General features: G+C 37.0%; 1 protein-coding gene across 1 annotated transcript in view; it reads right to left on the reverse strand.

The window, feature by feature from the left end:
* Nucleotides 1–15,892: 15,892 nt before the first annotated feature.
* LOC309598777 (uncharacterized protein C10orf67, mitochondrial) overlaps nucleotides 15,893–24,361 on the reverse strand; it is a gene marked incomplete at both ends in the record, with an annotated part of 30,941 nt that continues 22,472 nt past the window's right edge. The window contains 1 exon segment of the mRNA XM_082329688.1: nucleotides 15,893–16,000. Coding sequence (XP_082185814.1) covers nucleotides 15,893–16,000 — 108 coding nt within the window.

Genomic DNA, 24,361 nt, shown 5'->3' on the forward strand with positions numbered 1-24,361 from the left:
AATTTGAAACAGAAACAATGTAATCTATCAAAATAAGTTGTGTTACTTCTGTAAATCAGATATTTATGTTTGAGCTTTCTCTTACTGACAAGCTGTAAAGGCTCACTGTTATTCCAAGGTTTTATCTCTGATATTCTTGTCTTTTCTGCTCATTAAGCGTCTGTCTACAGATTACAAAGTCAATAGATGCAAACACCGGACTGTGAGAAAACTCTCCCTGAGTACATAAAAATCAACAGCAGTGGATGCTATACAATGGAGAGCATAGATGTTTGTAGCTGTTCAGTTTTATCATCTTTAAACAAGAAAGAGAGTAAATATTGTGGCAAAACTTCACCTTCCAGTGTTGCACACTTCCTTTTGCCATTCCTAAAGGTGGATCTCTATGCATCACCATTTCTGAACGGCAGATTTAGCGAACAGTTTAAGTGAAATATAGTCTGCAAGCGTTCTGAGTTTCCTACACATAACTACAGTGCTAATTATCCGTCCACCTACCATACGGCAGACCTGGACGGGATGACTTTACAGCTAGTTTTATGGATTATCCTGTAAAGGGATGATGGAACCCAGTGGAGCTCTTTCACTTCATTAAAAGACGGCCCTGAACAGGTTCCTTCAGTTGTTGAGAAGTGCCTCTAGGTGCAGATTTTCAGTATTGCCCGCCCCAATGCATCCAAGTTATATTATATGCATATTTTGTTAATGCTGCAATGTGTACATTCCCAATATTCCTCTGTGCTCACACGTTAAAGAGCGACTGAAGTTAAAAACCAGACGAAACCTTCAGCTCCAACCCAGTCCCCAGGGGAGGGCACTTAGTCCGCGCTCCGCTGGATGGATGTCGCCAAGCTTTTAAAAATCGAATATTAATTTCAATAATACTACTACAAATATCTGCAAGCAGTATTTTGGACCATCTTTAAAAACTGGCAAAAAGAAAAATAATGTCCAAAGCATTGCTGTGGACTCCAGCAGGTGTGCGATGGGGAATTCGATGGGGATGCCGAGGATGCTGATCGCTGCACGGGTGCTGCCGCTGCCGGTGAGAGGCCCAGGCGCTGGTGGCCACGGCGGCCGGGCGCTCGCTCGCCCGCCCTGAAGAGTCGGGCACAGCCAAGAAGCAGCAAGCAAGGTACAGGCTCGGAAGGAGCATTTGGGCAATCCTGTCACGTGCTTGCAAACCATGCCTGTTTATCGGGTATTTTTAAAAGGAAAAGGGAGCTAAAGTCACGAAACAAGCTCCCCCGTCAAGACCTCAGGCAGCCGCGGGGGCGGCCCGCAGGCGGGAGGCCGGCCCCGGTCGGAGCCCTCTCCCCTGCCCTGCGTTTGGGACCCAGAGCCGGAGCGGCCGCCGAGGCGAGGCGGGCAGCGGGCTGCCGGAGGGAGCGGGCGGGGGCCAGGCCGCGGCTGCCCAGGCTGGAGCCCGGGCCCGACCCGGCCGAGGGGACGGCGGCTGCGGCCGGGCCGGCGCTGCCGCCCGCGGCGCGGCGCGGAGGGAGGCGGGCGCGGTGCCGAACGGCGCGGACGGGACGGGCGGCGGCCACGGGCAAGGGGCTGGAAAGGGGGCTGAGCGTGGGCTGAAGTTCACGGGTGTCTCTTTCCCCCCGAAGAATCGGTGCTCATTGACACATTAGGAGCAACCGTTTCCAGAGAAAATGCCCAGACCGCTCTAAACCGTGCTTTTAGCGAGCCGCATAGGTACATTCTGCATTTACACTAGCTCATCGTTTCCTTGTTGCCCAATACACACGCTGAAAGAGCAACTCGGCTTCAGCCGTAATTGGAATCAACACGTCCTCCCTTTTCCCCGGCAGCAGGGCAGACTTGGCATCTTCCCTGCTGCGCCAGTGCCCGTGTGGAGGGCAGGGAGGTGGGTAACTTCAGGACAGTCTGTGCAACTGTCTAAGCCCGATGCTTTACAGCCGACACCCCCTTTAATTCTCCTGAATGAACCCTCCCTGGCTATACTGTGCATTATTGCCATGCACTATCCACTCGGGTGTATGGTGCTTTTTCTCTTCATGCACAACACCAAACAATCGCTTCCCTGAAACAGTCTCCTCCACAGCGGAGCTGTACATGGGCCGTACTTACAACTTATATTGTAACTACTTTACAAAACTGGTGAAGAAGAATTGAAAAGTTTCTATTTGAAAAAGCAAAAGATATAGGAAAGGTGAAGGCAGGTGCATGAGCTGGAACCTGTCTGGGATAAAGAGGTTTAATACTTCTCCTAAGCATTTATAAAATATTTTGTTTTGCGGGAGGTTGAACTAGAAGAAGATTTTCTCTTTTACCTTTAAAAAGGTTTAACATTAGACATCATAGATTTTACACAAAAATATATTTGCATGGAAATAAAGATTCTATATTGAAGATAGTAAAGTGACAATTACTTGTACTATAAATTCTTTATTAAACTTGTATATCATACATTCCTAAGCCCCTGTTTTTTCACGTCTTTGCTTAAGTAATTATTTATTTCATTAAATGTCAGCAAACTTATTCACAGAAAAAAACTATGCATTAAAGCATTGTGTCATTTTCTTGTTTCAAGAGCAATTTCCCAAGCTGAAAAAGTTCCAAACAATGAGCTCACCTGTGATTTACTGCAATTAATTCTACCTCAGTATGCACGGTTCACTGGATTTATCCCTGGGTATGTGGATGCAGCCAAGAGATGATTTCACTGGTGCTTTAACATGGAGCGCTGAAACGGTTCTCACTGCCATACTGTTTGCCAGTGTTGTCAAAATGATGCATTTCACCATTTCACAAAAGAAATTCACATTCATTTCTCTAAGTGAACATTCATGAACTGTTGTCAATAATCTTTGCATAAGTTGACAGCTTGCAATAAAATCAGTCAAGGATGTTTTAAATAGGAATCATATACCTGAAGCATTTCTTTATGTTTTCACCAGTTATGAGGGCTTCAGTATCTTGAAAAGAAATTCTGGCTTGTTATTCTTGAGATAAAGCTGATATTTTAAAAATCAGTTACATCTGGATCATACAGACATTTCTTTCTTGAACTGGGGTAGCAGCGTTCCAAGTGTATTTCCTTGGAAAGCTCGAACATACTATCTTCAGTTTGGAACTTACCAGGGTTTTTCTCCCTGAACATCTGATCAGATGATTTGAAGCAAATCAAGCAAATTTGTTGTATTATTGGAAGAGTAAATCCTTGCCCAGTTTTAGACAGATTATCTACTGTGTTTAATAGTTTAAAAATCTTATTTCAATAACCTCTATTTTCTGACTGGTACTTATTTATTGCTGCTGTTCATTAAGATAGGCTGTCTCTCCTTTAATGTAGGTATACAAACCCAAGAACTCAAGACTGGGAATGTAGGGAAGCCCTTTGCTCATCCTCGGCTCACACTTATCATAAGCTTTGGGAAAGAACATTCTGCTTGGTATTTTTTTTTAATTTTTTTTTAGAAAAGTCTTCAGAGGACTGAGAAGGTGAGGTAGGAGGACAGGTTGGACCACAAGGACCTGCATACACACATGAAAGAAATTAATCTGAAGACAAACATTTACTGATAACTTTCTTCTTTTGGTGTGTGCTTATATATACATTCATATGGTTTGTGACTCCAAGCAGTGCACCTCCTAAAACTCCATATGCCCAGAGAAAGCTCATGCAGTCAATATTGAATAAGGACTCTGGGACTGTCCTCCCATATGCAGCATCATGTATCAATACTTTGGCAATAACACAGGTGGAAATGAGACATTCTGCAAAGAAGCCACTTACACCATTTGAGTTCTATCCATACGTCCTATGACAGCTGAATGTTCAAAATCTTCACAGAAAGCTTGTGGCAATAAACCCATGAGAGAGGAAAGGTAAAGCATTTTGCAAGTGTATCTTGCAATTAAAGCTAGGTAGGTCAATATTCAAAATTGGGAAGAGGTGAGAGAGAGGGGTTTTTTTCTTCCTTAAAAATTGTTCATTTTCTTAGTACCTTCTGTGTTTTGTTCATTCCACCAGCAGCAGTATTACAAGAGGGGGTGCAGGGGTACAAAACAGAAAATCCATATGGCCAAATAGACTGGATACCTTCTAATAATTCACTCGGACATGGAAGCATGGATGAGGTTGGTTACTACAGAATATTCAACACAGAGTTTATCAGTTGTCAAGAAGAGACTTTGCAGGGCAGACGAGTCATTGAAAATATCAAGGATTCCTTCAGAATATCCCATATCCTCTTTGAGGGGAACCTGTAGGGCAGATATCACCCAGCAGTACGGGTCTGTCACTGGAATGACCATTTCTAGCACTGGTAATTACAACAATTATTTCTGTATAGTTTCAATTATGCATGCAGACGTTACACTCTACAATCTAATCAACTATTCATGAGAAAGATATCAAGCTCTATGCAGCGGACAAAACATCACTATATGTTGGAGGAGTCTTCTGTCGAGTCACAGTTTTTAATATACTCCTTCGCATAACTGAACTGATGAATTTATTCTAACTACTTTTCAATCATTTTTAAGTATCAGTGTTAGGATTGCTTTAAAGGAAATAAATCAAGAACTTTGCTTCTAATAATTTGCTCTAGTTCAGGAAATATTTTCCTTTCAGTAAAATTGATCATGCAGTGAATATTCTTGTTTGCTAACTAATGCCTTTTTTTTTTTTCTTTTAAAAGTGCTGAAAACAAAACACAATACAACATCTAAGAAAACCAGTCCCTGGTGCGGCATGTAGAAACGCAAAGTTTCTCAGACCTTAGAAGCATTTTCCAGTGAAAGAATTCAGGTTACAGGAACATTTCCCACTACTACTTAGTGACAAATAGGTTGCTTCTTTAAACTAAAAAATCAGAGCAAGGCATACTAACATCTTATGTTCTAGACTGCTATGACACCAGTGGCAGGTCCTATGAACCCCAGTTGGTCACCTTGTCTACTCTGACAAGTTCCAAAAGTAACCTGAACTCTAAACTTTGAACCTTGGTACATATGAGGTCTTGAATAGCTTAGAGCAGGCATTTACAAAGTATCTATGAATGCTATAAATAGCTTCATATAATTGAGCATCATCAGAACAGGATGAGCAGACAAGCTGGTCTTGTTAAGGAAATAATTGCTGAAGTATTTCAGAAATAGGAATATTCTCAATCACATTATTTTCTTTTGTGCTCCACATTGCCCCACTGAAGCTAGCAAAAATTCTTTCAAACCACCAGCAAAACCCGATAACCTTGTTGCTGAAAGTATGGTTTCTTTCTACTTCAACAGTCACAATTCAGCTGATAACCTTTCAGTATCTCAAAAAAAAAAAAAAATCTACATTTTTTTCTTCATTCAGCCAATATTCAGTAAGAGTGATAGGTTTGAAGAATTAAAACAAGTCCATATTACTATTCTGTAAGCCGAAATGTGCTTCAGGCTTGTTAAAAGAAAATGGAGATTTTCCCTCAGTTCTTGATCACATTGAAATGCAATTGCGTTTATGTTTTGCTGTACTTTGTTTGAAGCCCCATAGCTTCCCTCTTTCTCTGAGACTTTGGTAAGCAACAGACTGTGAAGGCTGCTAAATAACATTTGGCACCTATATATGGAATGGAGTCATAGAGTGCACTTGGAAAACCAGAGAATCACAGGCTCTGTCATGCCTGGTTTTCCTCTGTTCATCATCTGTGAAAAACTCAGGTGGAAATTACTGTGGTAATGGTGGTAGAAAGAAGGTAATGGTCAGTCAAGAAACTCTCCAGGTCAGTGTTAAAAGACTAGCAGCTTGCTGTATGTATTAGAGGTTGAAGAAAGGACAAAAGGAAGCTAAGACAGTTCAGAAGTCCTTTCACATAGATGAACTTTTTTTTTTTTGAGAGAGAGAAAAAATGATACAACATTTGGCTTAAATTCCCAGAAACATGGGCGATTACCAAGAAATGTTAGTCACAGTGCCTAGTTGGACAAATTCCTGCTTGGTAGGTATCTGCAAGGCTTATGCTTTCGTTAGACAGTGTTTGTAGAGTAAAGGAAACTAGTGTGAGACCTCCAGTCACTGAGAAACCTCCAGTCACTGAAGCAATCAGACTTTTATCTGCATATCAAGAACAGAAACCACCTCATTTGCAAGGAGTCATAAACACTCAAACATCCCAAACATCCCTACTTACCTAGTCAAAATAAAATGTTCTCTTAGAGGCTGCCACCAAGCCTTCTGATCCTGTGTCTTGAATAACAGAATTGTGTCTCTGAGACAACCATCCTTTACCTTAAAATTTGGAAACAAAGAAGTCTTCTCCCTGCTCGCCAAAGACTCCTTTGCTTGAATTCTGGGTCAGATAAAATAGGCACCGAAAGCATGAATGCCATCAAATGTAACAGATCCAAGTCCTTTTGAATGTAACCATCTCTGTTCTCTTTAATTTCCTTTCTTTCTTGGCCTTCTGCATGGGGAAAAATTTTACAGAGACTGACACTGAAATCATGGTCCAAAACCATACAGAGCTAACTTAGCTCTTTCTCATAGCCTCAGCAAACCGCTGACTAGAAGAAGGAAGAACAAGATGGTTAATCAGAAAGATAAAGTACTGTGATGTACAATGTATTATCTCTTTCTTCGTGGTTGCCGTTATCACTATTATTTATCAATCACAGCACAGCCAATGCTAGCTGAAAAACAGCAAAGATGACTGAACGTTTCCAGGACCAAGACTGCCCCAGGGTCCGAGCCTGTCAGAACAAACACCATATCCATGCTATCTCTAACTCATTCCAAAATAAATGTGGCTTTTACATACAGAATCAGAAAAAGGACTGGAGAAGAGCAACAGAAAGAGAACAAAAGGAGTAGAGCAATGCCCAAGGTAAAAGCTGACATTGGTTAAAGTATATAGCAAAACCAAAGAGAAATGTTTACATGATATTTGTGCGTTTAGAGATACACATGTAGAAAAGGTAGCAATTCTCTAAATTTATAAAGTCAGTGAGAAATACACATGTGAACGATTACTTACAACAAAACATTTGAGTGCATACTTGGTTTTAGCCACGAGAATAGACACTGGACTAAAAGAGTGCTATCTGATATTAAGCAGATATTTTTAAACATCTTGCTGGAGAAGGAATCATAAGGCTTGAGTCAAGAAACTGTGACATTGTATGTCAAAACAAAAACCTGTGAACTAGCATTCTAAGAGACGTAGTGAAAAGTGTTGTCCTTAATGGTTATTGTGCTTTTTATTTTTTTAATAGCAGAGATATTGAAAAGAAGAGAGATTAGTATTACAGTTTTGCTGCATTATTGTTGAACTATGGTTTTGATATCTACCCAACAGCAAAGAGAAGTAGAGGTTAAAAATTTTCTCATAATGTTCTTCAAATACACAGTTTCATGATGATATTATTAGAATTTAGTATTGAAATGGAATTAAATTAATCTGTGATTTCTCATGGAAAGAGATGACAACACAGCAAACCCTTATAAAATCTTTCATGAACGAGAGATCTGGAGGGACATGATCATGTTCAACTACATGATAAGCAGTTAGAAAGAAATACTTAAATTGCAGAGTAGGTTACTATGCATCACGAATTTCAGACTCACCATCTTCAAACACTGTCCATTTTTGTTGCATTTGGAAGTCTGATAAATTAATTGTTGCTTCTTCCTGCTCTTCCGTAGGCTGGGAATATTTTGGGGGCTAGAGGAGAAATATTTTCTTATCAAGGTTGATTAGAAGGTATTGGTTGACTAAATAACTAGAAAGCCAAGTTACTGTTAAGTTCACCTGAAATCCAGGAAAAAGAAATAAAAATGAAACTCTTCTTACAACAAAGAAACACTAAACCACTATAAAATACAGAAAGGAGACTTATATAAACAGTTCTCATGCTTAGCTTAGTAATGAGTGCTTGGAGAAACCCCTGAGAGATATTTCAGCTACTAGCATTTAAGCCAAACCTAATACGTCCTTAATTCTTCAGAGACTATTTTAAGGCCTGGCTCAATTTTAATTAAAATAAGCATAAATATTTCCACTGAGTTTTGAGAACTGGAATTCTTTCATACATGCCCTTTCTTGCAGGATAGAACATGAGGAATTTAATATTTGCATATTTACAGATATATGTATTTATATATTTCTGACAAATATATACAGAGAAGTTTGTATTTCTGTTTGTATCTATATCTACATCTACATGTATTTCTGACCAGCAATTTGTTATGACATGAATAAGGCACATTTCTATCATCTTGCTTAAGAAACTAGTTTTATTCAGTTCAATAATTTAAAGAAGGTCATGTAATCATGGGTACAGTGAATTTGACTGCTGTTAGAAACAGACACACTAGTATACTATGTAGACTATAACTACCCATAATTTTAAGCACTTAAGCATCTAATAATTTCACTTTTTTTAAAGAATTGTTAAGATATTTTCATGTTCTGTCCTGAGAGAAGCATCTGAAAGTCAATTCATCCTTTGCTATTTGCAGGGACTTGTTTAGAGCATTGAAAAGAGATACTTTAGGATCTCTAATCTTAGGATTAACTGAAAATTGTTCTTTGTTGACTTTATGTGAATTGATGGTCAAAATGGAAAGCTCATTATTTTTGTGACCTTGGTATCTTTTCTGTAATTACTTATAGCAACCTGAACAATGCCTTATTTTTCACTAGTCTTTACTTAAATGAATTTTTTTTTCCACCTGAATATCTTCTAGCACTATGTTGGCCCCTGGATCCCTGTCATTTTCTGTCATAAATAATTGTATCATATAGGCCTTTATGTTCACATTACATTAGATGTCAGAATTTCAAACAATAATCCCAGCTGAGTGACATGTATTTCTCATAAAGACTCTTCTTGTGCTTGCAAACTGGGTATAGAATTCTCCAGCCCGTGAAGTAATCTGATAATCTACCCACTGAGGTTGAGGTATTAGGCTTAAAAGGTGGTAAGACAAATTAAACTCTTACCAGTTAGGCAACTGGTGGTGTTCCTAACTTTAGAAACCCATTCATTTCTCATGTAAGTAATTTTGGTCTTCCCATTTATTTTAGTACTGGATGAATCAGGCTTACTTCGGCCTTGGTAACCACTGAGACCTCAGTTCATATGCAGATGGTTACAATTGCAGCCACATAATTTTTTTTTTTGTTTATATTGCAGCTGGTCTTAATGCTGAAGCTGGCACGCTTTTCACAAATAGTTGTTATTGCATGCATTTGAAAACAAAAACCTCAGAAAATTCGCATATGTTAAATATTTCAAAAAATAAACAATAATATAAAATGCATGTAAATAATCATAATTCATTAAGAAACATTCCCATTGAAACAATCTTTTATTATGTAAATGATAAATGTTGACTCTTGGATATATAAAATTCTTATCCTATGCTTCACAAAATTGTCAAAAATGTTATCATTATTAAGTACAGAACATATTTAAACATTTATGTTCAGGGAAAAAAAAAATTAGATATTAAAGCTGAAAGCAAATATAACCCAGCTCTGAATCCCTTCATCTCTCTTGTATCATTTTCAACGCAAACAGGACATGCCATCTGTAAGTAACATGCTAATCACATACTAAACACATTTCAAGAAAGTATAGCTTAAGACATATAAGCTCATAAGTGAGAAATCAACATTAATAAAAGATTTTAAAAAGGATGTAACACTTTGTGGACTCGAACTGAATATGGAATTGCCATCACTGTATAATCATTCTTAAATCAGGGGATTAGGTTTTAACTTGACTGTATCTGAATTGTACATCTTTTACAGTGAGAGTTGAATATATTTGCAACTAAATTTGATAGCGACTTTAATCAGGAAAAAAAAATCACTGGAAGGTACTATTTTATTGCAGGTCTGTATTTGAATATTCATTATGCTAGTGATGGTAAACTCAAAATGTTTTTGTTTTGACAAGTTCCACCCTTGTTCATTCCCCCTGAAATTCTTACCATGCTGTCAGAACAGCATGAAAGGGGACAAAACACATACAACTCTGTGTGAAGGAAATAAAAGTAATTCTTCTCTTTAAGACCAACTGCCACGCAATAAATGAATTTAAAACATTGACACCCCCCAATTCTGTTCTGCCAAAATAATTTTCTCAAATTCCTCCAAACACAGTGTATTGTATGTCTAAGTTGCAAGAACGCAACCTGACGTGACTTAGAGACAATATGAAGTTGTGTTAACCCAGGTCCATCCAAAGGGGGGGTTGACTGAAGACCTTTCTGAAATCTAGAGGATTTAAACTAAATCCCAAAGGCCTCTGAGTTACTATGGAGCCTCCTGCCCTGATACAGGGAGTAAGCAGTCTGTGCTAGTCCTGCACCTACACTAGAATATGTCTTCCTCTATTTAACTTCCCTGCAAAAAAGAAGGACCAAAACTTCTCTCTCCCCTGCTGTACCCGCTTGCATATGAGGAGGATAGGTGGCTTTTTAGCAGCAGCTCTCCTTGCTGTGTTAAGACGCACAATGTGAGTAGCCCACAGAGCGAGTAATATGCCAAACCTTATAGTTCCTCATCTCTCTACCTTCTATCAGGTGGATACAAGGGGCAACCTACAGTACGGGTCTGAATTCACAAACTACCCGAAAAAGTTATCATTATGGTTCATTCATATACTGCAGATGGATGTTATGTTTACCTAGTGGTGTCTACCAGCCAAGGCACAATTTATGTGTTATTTGTACACACAAATTATGTATGCAAGATTGTACTGCATGCAGCTGAGCATATCCAACTTTGACAATCTGCCTCTGTTGGACTTACTGTTTCATAATTTTCACTATCAAATCTGTTTGACTTTATGATATAAGCTGGCTTCTATGTCTTGCTGTATTAGAAATATTTCTTTTCATAGAAATGAAGCATTAAATAAAATAAACTAGTTGCCTTGTCTTTACTTATGGTCTCACTGAGAGATGTACATTTAAGTGGTAGTAACTGGCATTGCAGGGTTTGTCCAATAAACATCTCATTCTTAATCACATTCAGACTGAAAAGATTTTTACATTAAATTAACCTAAATTAGCCTGTTGTCATTCTTAAGAATTACAATACATAATTAATAACATACTGAAATTGAATTTCCAAAATATCAAAATAACTATAGGGAAGCAGACATTGGATTGATGTTCACTTGAAAGTTGTAAATAGACTTAAATATAGATGGAGCGTATTAGTTCTGGGTAGCCTCGATCGGCCCCGTATGACCATTAATCAGTTGAATTCAAGTTCAGAGCACTTTCACCATCAGTGGGTAATCTTAGAAGATGCTTCCATGTAAAATAACATTGAAGACTGGTCAAAAAACACTGCAGCTGAGTTCCTCTTATATAAAGAAATCAATCAATCTATGAATTACTGCCCACTGCTCTGCCCAATTAATATTTACACTCATTCAAATTTTGAAAATTACCTGATTTCACCCGTAATGAATATGAGGTTTGGCTTTTTTCTCTCCTCACTAAATTCACTAATCTTTGCCTCTTCTCTGACATATTTTCTACAAACCCCTGTGTATTTCCTGTGCATATAATTTCTATAGGGTATCAGGCACTAGAAATCCTCAATCCTATTCATTCCACAGTGACTCTTTGCCAAGAGTCCCTTGAGAATTTAGAAAGGATGAAATGATACAATGCGTTTTAACAATGAACATCAAGTATGTTTGTGAATATGGCATCTCTTTTGATGTATGAATGTACGTTCCATTTTTAGGAAAAAAATAGATATAGAGTAACAGAACAAGAATTAACAAATACATTCCACTTTTAATCTGATTCCATACTACTGAAAAGATTGTGATAAACAAAAATAAAAATAGCAGAAAACAAAAGACCAGATTAAATCAGAAAAATATAAATAGATGTGTTGATAGTTTGTATTTCTTTAACATATATATAGCTGTGTCATAAACAAATAATTTTACACAAGTATCACAAATACCATGATACAGAAAAAGGTTAAGATATTGCAATCAATACTCTCCAGCACAACTTTAAAATAGCCAGTTACAAAAAAAAAAGTACTTTTTAATATCTTTTTCAGGCCCCAGGGGAAATAATTAAGCAAACACTATCAATCAGTAAAATTAGAACAAATAACCAGTAAGTGTTCAGCAATCCATGAGATGCATATACATTAAAATGCAATTAATATATTACATTCAATGTATGAGTAAAGTAACAGACCTTATGCAGTGGAAAAATCTGTGAGGAGTAGAATACACACTTTGAGTTTAAAATACCATTCTTTTCCTGTCTGTAAATTTACTATAACTTTAACCACAGAGTGTTGACATTTTATCTAATCAATGAAAATTGCTACCTAATTTCTCAAGGTCCAGTTTATGAGGTAATTTGAACAGCTGTAAAATTTTTCCCCTTTCTTTCCAAATAGTATTACACCGCCAAAACAGACCTTTTGAATGAAGGGAAGTAGAAAAAAAAAACTTAAAAAAGATGAAAATTATTGTATCAGGTGATAAGAATTTTTCTTAAATAAGAATATCTAGTTTGGATGGTTTGAATTATTTTCCCTTGAATTTGTGAGGAAAGAGTGATAAGTGGCAATGAAATATAGTCTCTTCTGCCCCCAAAACACCACAGAGTTCAGCTCCAGTTCAGTAATAACTAAAAGGTAACTCTGAGTGATAGTCATGTTTGGTCCTATGACTCAAATCATTGATATGTATGAAGATTTTAAAGTAAAAACACCCTTGTTTCATAAAAAAGATCTTCACAAAATCCATTTTACATTAACTAGCACCTTTCATGGCAATTACACCAGAATGGACAAAGTTATTAGAAATCTTGGAGTTCTGTGCCCTGTTTGTGTCTGGTTACAAACCCAGAACTTCATGGGCATTTTAGCTACAAACAGTAAATGAAGAAAGATGTCAAGGAAAACTTAAATGGATTTAATTGTTCTGAGGAATGAAGGAGAACCGGCATTAGAAATACTAAGTAAACCAATTTACATTCAGTGTTCTCTAGATATTTTTCAGGCACTTCATTCACCAGGCCACACAGTCTTTGATGGTTTCATGACACATAGAAGATATTTTGGCCACAAGAGGGCTCACATATTTTATAATTATTTTTAAAAAAATACAAGTATAATAAAATTATAACAATATAAAGACTAAATTCAAAGCAAATATCTGCTGCCCAGATAGTCACGCTGTCATGAAAAAATAATTTGCATAAACTATCAGAAAAAAATGAAGCAAAAATAAGGATGTTCCTATAGTCTATTTAGATCTCACCAGGTTTTTCATCAAAATGGATCTGTTTCTATGATGTTACAACAATTAGCTATGTATAAAATGACAAATTAATCTCTTATTTAAGCAAGTAATTTTAATGGTCTCTGTTAAAAAACCCTCCAGTACCTACGTATTCAGGTAACACAGTGTATACTCATTAAAGTTGACCTGGTAAGAATAATAGAACTTTATTTTTCTACAGAGACTTGCATTATTGCTAAAAACACTGATAACACTGTCATTATATTATCAACGTAGTCTATTCTCACCATTTTCAGATGAGAAGATAACTCAGGGCCTATTTCAATGAACACTGAACTTAATGAGAAACCAGTCATTGACCATAGAGATATTGTATCAAACTAAACAAGCATGAAGTACAATACAGAGAATTTGCTGTGCAATGGATGTACCTTCATTAAAGTTCACCATTTGTAGGACAGAAATTACTGCATTTCCACACCTTTGATTGGTGTTGTGGAGATAAAAAAATACAGGAAAAGAACTGCCTGAAATACAGTAGAATGTGCAGTTGGTGGGAAATTTTGTTCTTTAAAATGTGGTATCAGTCCAGATGGATTTGAAAGAAACTTAAAATTCTGAAAAAAAAAATCTTGGAAAAAATGAAATAGGATCTTTACAAGATTAAATAGATTCCATCAGGACTCCATAAATTTGAAATGAAAGTTTGTCTGATTCATCCTTACAACAGTAGCAAAGATACCACCGAGAACATATTAAAGTCACTTGGCATCTGCTAGGGCTCTCCTATCCTGTCATTCCAGGCAACTCTCACATACAAACCAGCTTTGGCTGTAAACCCTACCGTTTCCACATCTTGTCCCACAGCTTTCAGACTGCAGTTCCTAGGTTCATCGTAGGGCCTCTGGAAGCTCTGACAACCCTTGTTAGAATGGAGGCTAAGGAGGTTTTCCATCCTATTTGTGTGCTGTTGAGTTCAGTCTTAGTAAAGCCTGCATGCTTCTTCAGACAATAAAGATGCTGAGTGCACTGCATAAAATATGCACTACTAAAACATTTAGCTGCAGGGAGAAAATCACAGACCTAAGACATGCCGCACAACTTCTTGTCCACACTGATCAGTACTAGTGACCTCCAGAGAGGACTGGTTGCATTCATACTGGGCCAGGTTGAGTCCCATGGGTGACATGTGTGGATTTTAGATATTCTTAGTCTGTAGTTTTCTACCTAAAATAGCACTGGGCTATGTCATGGCCTATGGGAGAGGTGTTTTTATAGCATGGTGCCAAACACGTGTTGCATGTTCTGAGATGTGGCCTGATGTTACGTGGGCATGCCATCTCATATGTACTGCCGGTAGGGAACAAACCAGCACCAGAACTGCTCTAGGGTTTTGTCTTGAGGAATTGGTTGTTCTATTCTGAAAAAGAATATGAGTGAAGCAATAGAGACACACTGAGGCTGATGGAGAACCAATACCTAAGGACAAATGTCAGTATCTACACCATTAAAAATTATTTGTCAGTATAGGTGTAGTCCTAGCACATCTGTGCTACTTGCCCAAGAAACAGCATAAGGCTTTTTCAACAGGCAAGATTTATACTAGGACCAGCTTTAGACCAAGGGAATTCATAACTTTTCCAAGGTTTTCAATCTCAGTCACAGCTTCATGGCAAATCAGAAAGCTATGTCCTGAGTAGCTGTGCTGGAGCTGTGTGACCTAGAAGCACTACAGTTCTCAGCCAGTCTCTATGACTCTGAGCAGAGCTCAGTGGGACCCTCTGCGTTCTTTTGCTAGAAGTTAATTACATTTGATGATTAGAGGGAATTTGTGGGTTTTGACAATCAGCATTTTTCAGCCAGAATGTTTCAGAACATAGAGAAGGAAAATGAAGACTCTAGAGTGGATGGATAGAGCAGAGGAGAAAACTGGCTGGGGAAAAAAGTATGCATAAAGGAGAACTGTGATCACATGAACACCAGAAGCAAGCATTGTGATTCTGGGACAGACAAGGTATAGTGAGAGAAAACAGTGAAATATGAAACAAGGGAGATGAAAAAGAATTCTGGGAAAGAAGGGCATTAGGAAAGAAGACAAAGAGAAACAAATACGCTAAAAAAAAGAGTATTAACAGCTCAAAATCTCATTCAAGACTGCCTAAGAAAGACGTTAAAGAAAAATGTAGTCTAACAACACACAAAACAAGTTTTGTTTTTAAGAACTCTGAGTACTATTAACACAATCACACAAAATTACGTGTCTGAAGTGTTTATCATTGTTACACGCAGGTTAACAGCATATTATTCAGTCCATTAATATTTAAATCCAATCTTTTAAACCTAGCTATTACATCCTCAAATGCTAATGATTAGGTAACAGAATAAAGTATATAACTACTTTAATTTTCACAAATATAATTTGCAAAATCTATAGGCCTGAAGTGTTTTATCAATGCAATCAGTGCAATAATACTAAATCTGTTCTGTAGAGTCCGGAATTTCTTTTTCCCTATTGCATTATTTTGCTCACCTTCCTTTCTAAGATAGGAAAAAAAAAGTGTAAAGAGAAGAAGTTAAATCAACACAGAGGCTTCTTAAATGTCTTCAAAGCACATCTTAAAAATTTTGGCTGCTACTTTTCTCTGGTTTGCTTTTCTTGATCTTTATGTTTCTTCAGTTTCTCAGTTTCAGCAGTCAGGCTTCTTTCAGCAGCTTGCTGCTCAGATACTACATATGTTATCTGAAAGTAAGTAAAACTATGTTTATTTTCTTCACGCACAATGCAAAAACAAACACAAAGTTTTGTTCATACACAGTCCTATTCTTGGGACAAGTTTTCCTGTTTTGGGGCTGTTAGATATTTCCCGTATCCTGTTAAAAATTGAAAGGTTTTGTAACCTAAGCCAGTAGTTCAAAATTGGCTCATTTTTTTTCTTTGTTTCTAAGGACTGTGACAGTTAGGCAACATTTTGGCAATAATAGAAACAGCACTGTGGATAATTAAATGCAATCTTGTCCTGTGTATACGTGTCTGAATCTCATCTTACTGCTATCAATGGTAAAATTGCCATTGCCTTAAAAGGACGAGGACTCAAGGCCTATCATCATAAATTCCCCATGGCAAAACTAGTAGTTTGTGCAAAGTATATGGTCAAGTGATGAGAACAAAGAATTGAACTCCTGACTCAGCCCTAACTGATTTTCACGATTATGTCTATATTTGGGGTCCAGGAATGCTTCCTAATCTTTGCTTTTGTGTGGATGCCCTGACTCAAATCAGCTCCGTGTCAAATGTAAGACCTAGGAAAATCCAGATACACAGCCTAGAAGGGAACTGAAGGGAACACTTTTCCAACTGTAAATTATATTCTACACAGCACAGAGCAAATCTGAACAAAACAAAGATGAGATGCTTGTTCAGTCCTCTCCCCAGCCATCTCCTCCTGCTTCTTCACACCTCACACAAATACATATTCCCTCCCCCAAGAGATGTTTCATCCCTGTTACATTTCCACAGGTCTCCACACAGACACATTGGACATGAACCTGGTAATTCAAATATATTATCCACCCATCTGTTTGAACAGAACTTCCAAGCTTTTGGCAGTTTTGTGTTAAACCCTAGCCCTATCCAGATCAAGTCATCATTTTGTTTTTTCAGCTGCAGACACATTCCACTTTCTCTCAAATACACGCATTGGTAGCTATGTGGCTAGTTCAGAGGTGTAAACATCAGAGTTAAAGAATAGATAGCATTGCAGATACATTGCAGTATCGGGCCTTTTTAAATATAGAAAAGTAATTTTATCTACATACTGCAAATGAAATTCACTGCAAATGTTAATTATTACTAAATGACTGCAAAACCAATTGCATGGTCAAATTCTCCTTCCACACATGGATTTTACACTGCTGTAACACCCTAGATTTCAGTGGCAATACAGCTGGGTAAATGGAGAGTTTGTAAAAGCAGATTCAGGCCCATTGCAGCTATATGCAAAATGGGCTAGATCTCAAGCCATGTGATAATGGTGTAAAGCAGCTCTAAAGCCACGAGATCTGATTCCCAGCTGCTTGAAATATAAGCATAATAGGGCTTCTGTAACCCTTACTGACACCCTCACTGACTGCTGGGACACGGCAGGGTAGAAAAGAGCATGTCTAAAGACTTTTCACAATCCGAAGATCCCCAGCTCTTGGGATGGTCCCCTGATGAAGCAGTGGCATTTCCAAACTCCAGTTCAGTATGGCAGTCAAAAAGAAGCAAATGACAGTTGCACTTGTGCTTCCTGTAACATTTTCTGTAAAAAGCCGGTAAAAACCCTCACTTTAAAACTAATGCTAATAGCCTAGAAAGGCTTCAACCAGTTCAACTTTAAATATATAAAGTCCCTCCATTATATTTTTCCAGCTTACTCCTTTTCCTCACTGCAAACCATTACCATGTCTCTCATTAGACCACTTTAATCCCTTCTGTACTTTGATATTCTTTCTACTTAGCTTTTATTTACTCCTCTGAAATCTCTGTCATCATGTATATCTCTCAAAACCATGCTCTTCCTGGCTGAAAAGAAGAGCAAACCTCTTTTCAAATGTGGAAAGCAACCATAAACTGGATTCAAATTCAACTTTTGAAGACAAGTGAGGCTCCTGCCCCTTTTCAAGAGCATCTCCAGCTGATTGAAGTGTATTAATACAGAAGGAGTCTTGATCAATCTGTTGATCAGAAAAGTCCTTGCTATTTAAACTGTATTTCATATCCTTCAGCTTTAAAACCTCAGGCAGGCCTAATTAAGATTTTAGTCAGATTTATATATAAAATTGGTAAGAAACACGAAACACTAATGTGACAACCATTGGCGCATTAGTGCATTGAAATTTTTACTTTTCAAAAATTGGAAATGTATAATTCTAAGTATTTATTACTGTCACTCATTCAACTCGCTGCAGAATGATGGACTAAATTTTATATCCTCTTTAAGGTGACTGAAGCTAATGAAATAAATTTATGTCCCCTCTTGATCTATCCAATGAAGCCCAGGTGAAGGGCTAAGAATCTATTACTTTCCTCCTTCCCTTCAATTTAAGGTCTCACGTGCCTTTGTTTTTTTACATTAATGTTGTTCAGAGTAGGACACCTGGACACCCCATAACCATAAACCTACTGAATATTCTCCAGTGTGAGCTTCAGCTCTCACCAACCACCCTTGGTACATATGCATGGTCTTTGGACTGCCTCAACACATGACCATCTGTCATGATTGCATGGTGCCTCTCCACAACTGGGTCGGATCCTTGCCTGAGGGCATTAGGTTCCAGACAATGCTGGTTTAGATGAACAGTTTGGTTAACACTACAAGGGCCATCTGTTCTACAGGAAATCCTTTCTCTGTGTCATTAATGAAGTGTTCCCAGCACATAGCTATATATTTGTCTCCTTATATAAGCTTTAATGTAATAGGAATTATGAGGGCATGTTATTTGCAAATGAATCATTTGCAAAAATACAAAATTTCATTACATAAGTTTGTTTGATACACCTCTTAGTACACATGAAAACTAACCACATATTTGGCAGAGGAAGTTATTGCTCAGCTAGTGTTACAGCATGGTTACAACACCTCAGTACCTCAGGCAATGTAAAAGAACTGAACCTCCATCTAAACCTTGCAAATGAAGTCTATTGCCTCCTGGAAATCAAAATATGAATCCTATTGAACAGGATTCCAAAATTTAACTTTGGTAAGGAAGTTGAGCTCCTCTGCAGCATAAGTTAGAATGTTGCATATGAGCATGGTCATTATAAGAACTATATTTCAGGGAAGATCTTTCATATATTTCAGATATGTAATCCAATATTTAATTAATTTTTAGCAAACTAAGCATGGCCAGAATCTAATAGCTAAAGTTTTACATGTTCACTAAGCTTTTCATCCGTGTTCAAACACACTTAGCTTTCAGTCACTGGAACTGTAACTTAGTGAGTAGGAAAGAGCACTCTGCAACTAGTCTTCTGGTAACCTCTCCCCCTCCTCCCAATCTCCTTTTAATCTTAAAAGATGAAAGTTTGAAATACAACATATCCTACTTATCTCAGTACAAAAAGCTACTTATAGCTATATTGCAAAAAAATTATTAACTACTGCATTTCAAAATATGATTAGGTTTCACCCTGGACAAGACTCCTAATTGCCTAAAAGGTTCTAAAACTAAGCACTGTTGGCTGAACAACCATTGAGGCCTGGAGATGGATGAAGATACAATGGGTTTATAGACTTGCTCAGAGGGCTTGATGGATTTTCACTTTATGCCTAATGTAGAAGAGTGTTGTAAATATCAGACAGAGTGACCTGACTGAGAATCTTCCATTTTGGGGAATTTCAGGAGTACTCTTTCCCCTGTCATAAATCCTGAAATTACAATTACTTGAGCCATTTAAAAAAAAAATCTAGAGCCTTAAGATTTATGTGCAAGCCAAAGGTTACCATCCTCTTTTTTGGATATATTTATAGCTTCCAGTAGTTGCAATACAAGTGGCATCAAAACAGTTTTATAAATGTCTGTTAAGATCATATAGAATATTCACTACTTTTAGTCTACTTAAGTTCAGAAAGATTTGGCAAACTTCAATGAACCTCAACAGTATTAATAGGACAGATCTAAACCCTAATAAATATTTTTTCCCATTAATTATGGCATTATTACAAGGTTTGACAATAACAAGGAGTAAATCTTGAAGAATATAAATAGTAAGGAAGAAAACCATTCAGTCTGTACTAAATATTAGGAGTTAAGGGATGAATTTGGGGACATTCGAAAACAGAACGAAACCGAGAAATGGAACTACAAATGAGAGACACGAGGCTATGAAACAGATTTCAGGGGAACTGTGGCAATCCTATTTTCTGTGACACTCTTTCTGCTCTACTATTATACCCTTCCCATCATGATATTACTTGGCTATGAATTATTTGCTCTAAATTAAGAAAATAATTAAAAACATTCGATAAGAAAAACCTCCCCATTGACAGGACTAGCTAGAATGATCTATGGTTGGACTCAATCTTAAAGGTCTTTTCCAATCTAAATTATTCTATGATTCTAATAGACTTTTCCATCCCTGGAATTAGTGTTTATCTGTAATAAAACAGATATCCGGTTTTATCAACAGTGCAGTATGCGGTCATCAGCTGAAACAGAGTATAAACAGATATTCTATTATTTTCAGAATCTTCAAAATGGATTTTCCAGTGTAAATATAATCCCTATCTAGATACATAAAAATTTCTAGAGGTAAATGCAGGTGTCCCCTGCTCTGTCTACAGAACAAAATTACACAACCAAATCTGCCACAGGACAAACACTGAGCAAAATACCAGCTAAGACCATATGTGTACTTAATAGTAATTGAATAGTAATTGAAAAGTAATTGAACTTTATTGAATGTGCTATTGTATGGTCTTTCAAACCCACATTCAAAAATCAAAAAACTGTACAGCAGAACCTTACCAATATCATTTAGTGTTTTACTCATTAACAGCAGATTGTATCTTGAAAGCACTTCAGGCCATGCCAAATTCTACATGGTTTCTGAGAGGCACCATCCTCCCAGGGCTGGAGAGCTATGGGCAGGATGTCAGGTCAGGCCTGGACATCCCCACATCCACATATGCCCAACACAGAATACTGGAAAAACAGAAATTCTTATTTTATCAAATTGTAATAGAATAAAAGATGAAATCTAAAGAATGATTCATGCACTAATGTTAAGCGTTATTTTTTATATAAGCTGGAATTTTCTAACTTTTCAGTTTCATATCTTTCTTTTCCTGCAACTGGCCACATTACCTTTAGCCTAAAGCTCTACTCTTTTCAAACAGACCAGCCCAACACCGGGAAAGGTTTACTGGAAAAACTAACAAGCCTTCCGTAAGAGTCTAGGCATGCAGAAACACTTGAATGTAGGCTTTTTTAGTATAGAAATGACCTAAGTATTGCCCACAGCTCTTTATCCCCTGTACCCCTCAACATCACAGCTCTATGCACGAAGTTTCTGGTGAAGACCTAGTTTTCAACCCCTACATAATCTTTATGGGGTAGGATGCGCATCTGTGTAAGACCAGGAAAAATTCTGTAGCAAGACAGTTCTCACAGCATCTAAGCATCCTTTTTAGATTTTAACAAAAATCTCCTCCTGCTTGAGGAAGATTTTGTCCTTAAAAGGACAGAAAAAAGTTTTGGAGGTAGTGTGGAGGCTGATTTTCTGTTGAAATTTTACATTGTTGCTACTGAGATTGAAATTTTATGTTATTGTTGCTGAGATTTTACTGTACGATTAAAGCATTAAGGCAAGTAGACATCCAGGTAAGTGTCAAAGTAGTACTTAAATGATACTGAATCCATTAAACATCAATATAAATTAAATTCTTCAATAAAGGATATTCCTCTATGCTCTAACACTTTGAGCCATAAGTCTAAGTAACAAATAGATAATTACCAACAGTATACCATTTTTTTTGTTTTAATACAATGAAATACCACTTTCAAACATCACACATATTTCAACTAACCTAGATGTGCTCCAGTTCAGTTTATCTCAGCATATGGCTTGTTCTCACCACATGCCATAGATTTCCAAATCTAACTATGATTAATAGGATATGTCAAATAACTGTTGAAGGAAATCCAGCTTCAAAAAGTGAGGCTGATTAATACATTGATTTAGATATTAACTTCTAAACATTGACTTTTTTTTTTCCTGTTATTTGAAGTTTTAAGAAGATCAGGGATATCAACAATCTTTACTCAAATAAAGGCATTGTGAAACTTAAATTCAATGTAACTTTAAGAATAATAAGACAATTAAAAAATCCTTTGTTCTTATAATAGTTCCCTACATTTACTCTGTACTATAAAAATATTCTGCAAAAGTTAAAATGTGTCCACAAATATACATATACATTTTCCCGGCAATTATTTTTCTAAAATGTTTAAAATACGATCCATAGGAAAAGAGATATCCAAACAGTTTAAATTTCCTCACACCTTTGGTAAATGACAGGATGTAGTAGTAGGTACAGATAACAACTTACATTTTTATTTGATTATGGTCACATTCAGAAACCTCATAGTAGAACGAGTTTTTAAATAGTTCAAAGAACTAATGGAAATCGGTTATAGATTCAAAAGTGGTAATCATTCTTACAAAGGAGGAAAGCATTTTTTTAAAGGAAAACCTTCAAATCCTATTAAAATGTTAAAAGATTTTTCCGTATTACTATTACATGTTTTTCTACCTAAAGGCTTCAAAAGTTGGCAAGTGTGCAGAGGGACTTACAAGAGGAAGTCTTTGGAAAGGGAGGATGACACATGTAAAGCAGATCACACTTTCTCTCTTTCTCTCCATAAATCAAAGTGGTTTTGATCATTCAGCATCAAAAAAGGAAAGCATAAATGGAGAGTTACTCCCTAAATATCAAGAATAACACAAAGACATATAATTTTCTTATAAAATGAGTTAGGCCACTGTCACTGGAATCCCCTCCCATGACATTTCAAATGAAATGAGAATTTCATGAAGGACAAATGAATTGCTTGAATGAACTGCTTTGTGGAGTTAGTACATTTACTTGACCATGGGCATATTTTAAAGTGTTTGGGAGACAGATGACTATAGGCTTCTGAAAATTACACTAAGTATTAAAACAATTTAAAAATCTAGTTATGTATATATTTGCAGACTCTTCTGTACCCCAATAACATTTCTTGTTTTGCACGAATCTTTACTTTCATCTCAAGAGAATTCAATGGTTTCTTAATAACCTGAGACAGCCTTTGAGTACCGACAGCTACAATGCAGTAAGATCACATATATTTATCTGCCTGCCAGATTTCCTTCAGCTGTATATATTTGTGATTCATACATTATTGTTCCTTGAAGGCTGGGACAAATTAAGTGCATATGTTTGCAAGAATAAGCAACCATACTTCATATCAGGTATAAAAATGTAGAGGAATTGGAGGACCGCCATGGCAGGTATTGTGGTCATTTCTCAAGAGCCTCCTAGCACCACTTTAGGACCTAGATACTCTAGGATTTTCCTGCTGGTTACTAACTCAGCAGCCAGCTTTAACCAAATGCCCTATCAGCATTTTAAATTCTGCTTTTATTTCCACAGTCTCTTCAGGATCACATCCTACTTAGTTAATCTTGATGAAGTAGAGGAAATATTTCCCACATGTAGATAAATACGATTCTCAGCTTAAGCTTCAGAAATAAAAGTTTATTTAATACCTGGACTACCTTTTTTAAACTTGCTGTGTGAAGACACTGTTGTAGCACAGTAAGGTGTTGGTCTTCTGCAATACTATGGCATCTGCTTAAGGTAGAATTTGTGCTGCTTTTGGTCTTGAAATATGTAGGTATTATGTTAAACAGCAAGAATCCCAATTTTCTGTCCCTGTGCTTCATGGCATTGTATTTTTTTGGTAGAGCATTGCTGTTTGTGGACAAAATTAGGATTTGGGGTCTAGTGTTTAAATGTTTTTCAGTATTTTTAGCTATCTGTAAGGTACAGTGCTAATAAAGGGATTTCTTCCACCAGACTCCTACCTTATCAGTTGAACTGATTTCAGCCGGACAAACCCTGAGCTATGCTTACCCACTAATTATAGCTGTCAAACATCATGCCCTGTCATCTGCCATGTTCATTCTCTCTAGATTAAAGGACAAGGGACAGTGAGTACATGTTTCAGTTTGAAGGGGTAGTGAGTACAAGATAAGGACCAAGTCTAGTAGTGATGTTACTTAGCTCCATTTGAATTAAATGGAAAAAAAGTCTGTTTAAGAGAGTATAGTTGCAATGACAGTAGTTACTAGTGCAGTGTAAGGAAAGTATTTCATTACTCAGTTAAAACACAAACATAGGTTTAAGAGAAACCAGTGGAAAAAGAAAAACTAGACTAAGACAAATAAAACAGAGGTATGACACAAGCAGAGCACTTTGCAATATTAGCTAATAAAATCTATCTATATTTTACTTAGGAAATAAAGATAATTGCGTACTTTTTTCTGTGCCACACCCAGGATACCTTGCACTTT

Source organism: Platalea leucorodia, assembly GCF_965183815.1.
Source record: "Platalea leucorodia genome assembly, chromosome: 1".
NCBI classification, from domain to species: domain Eukaryota; kingdom Metazoa; phylum Chordata; class Aves; order Pelecaniformes; family Threskiornithidae; genus Platalea; species Platalea leucorodia.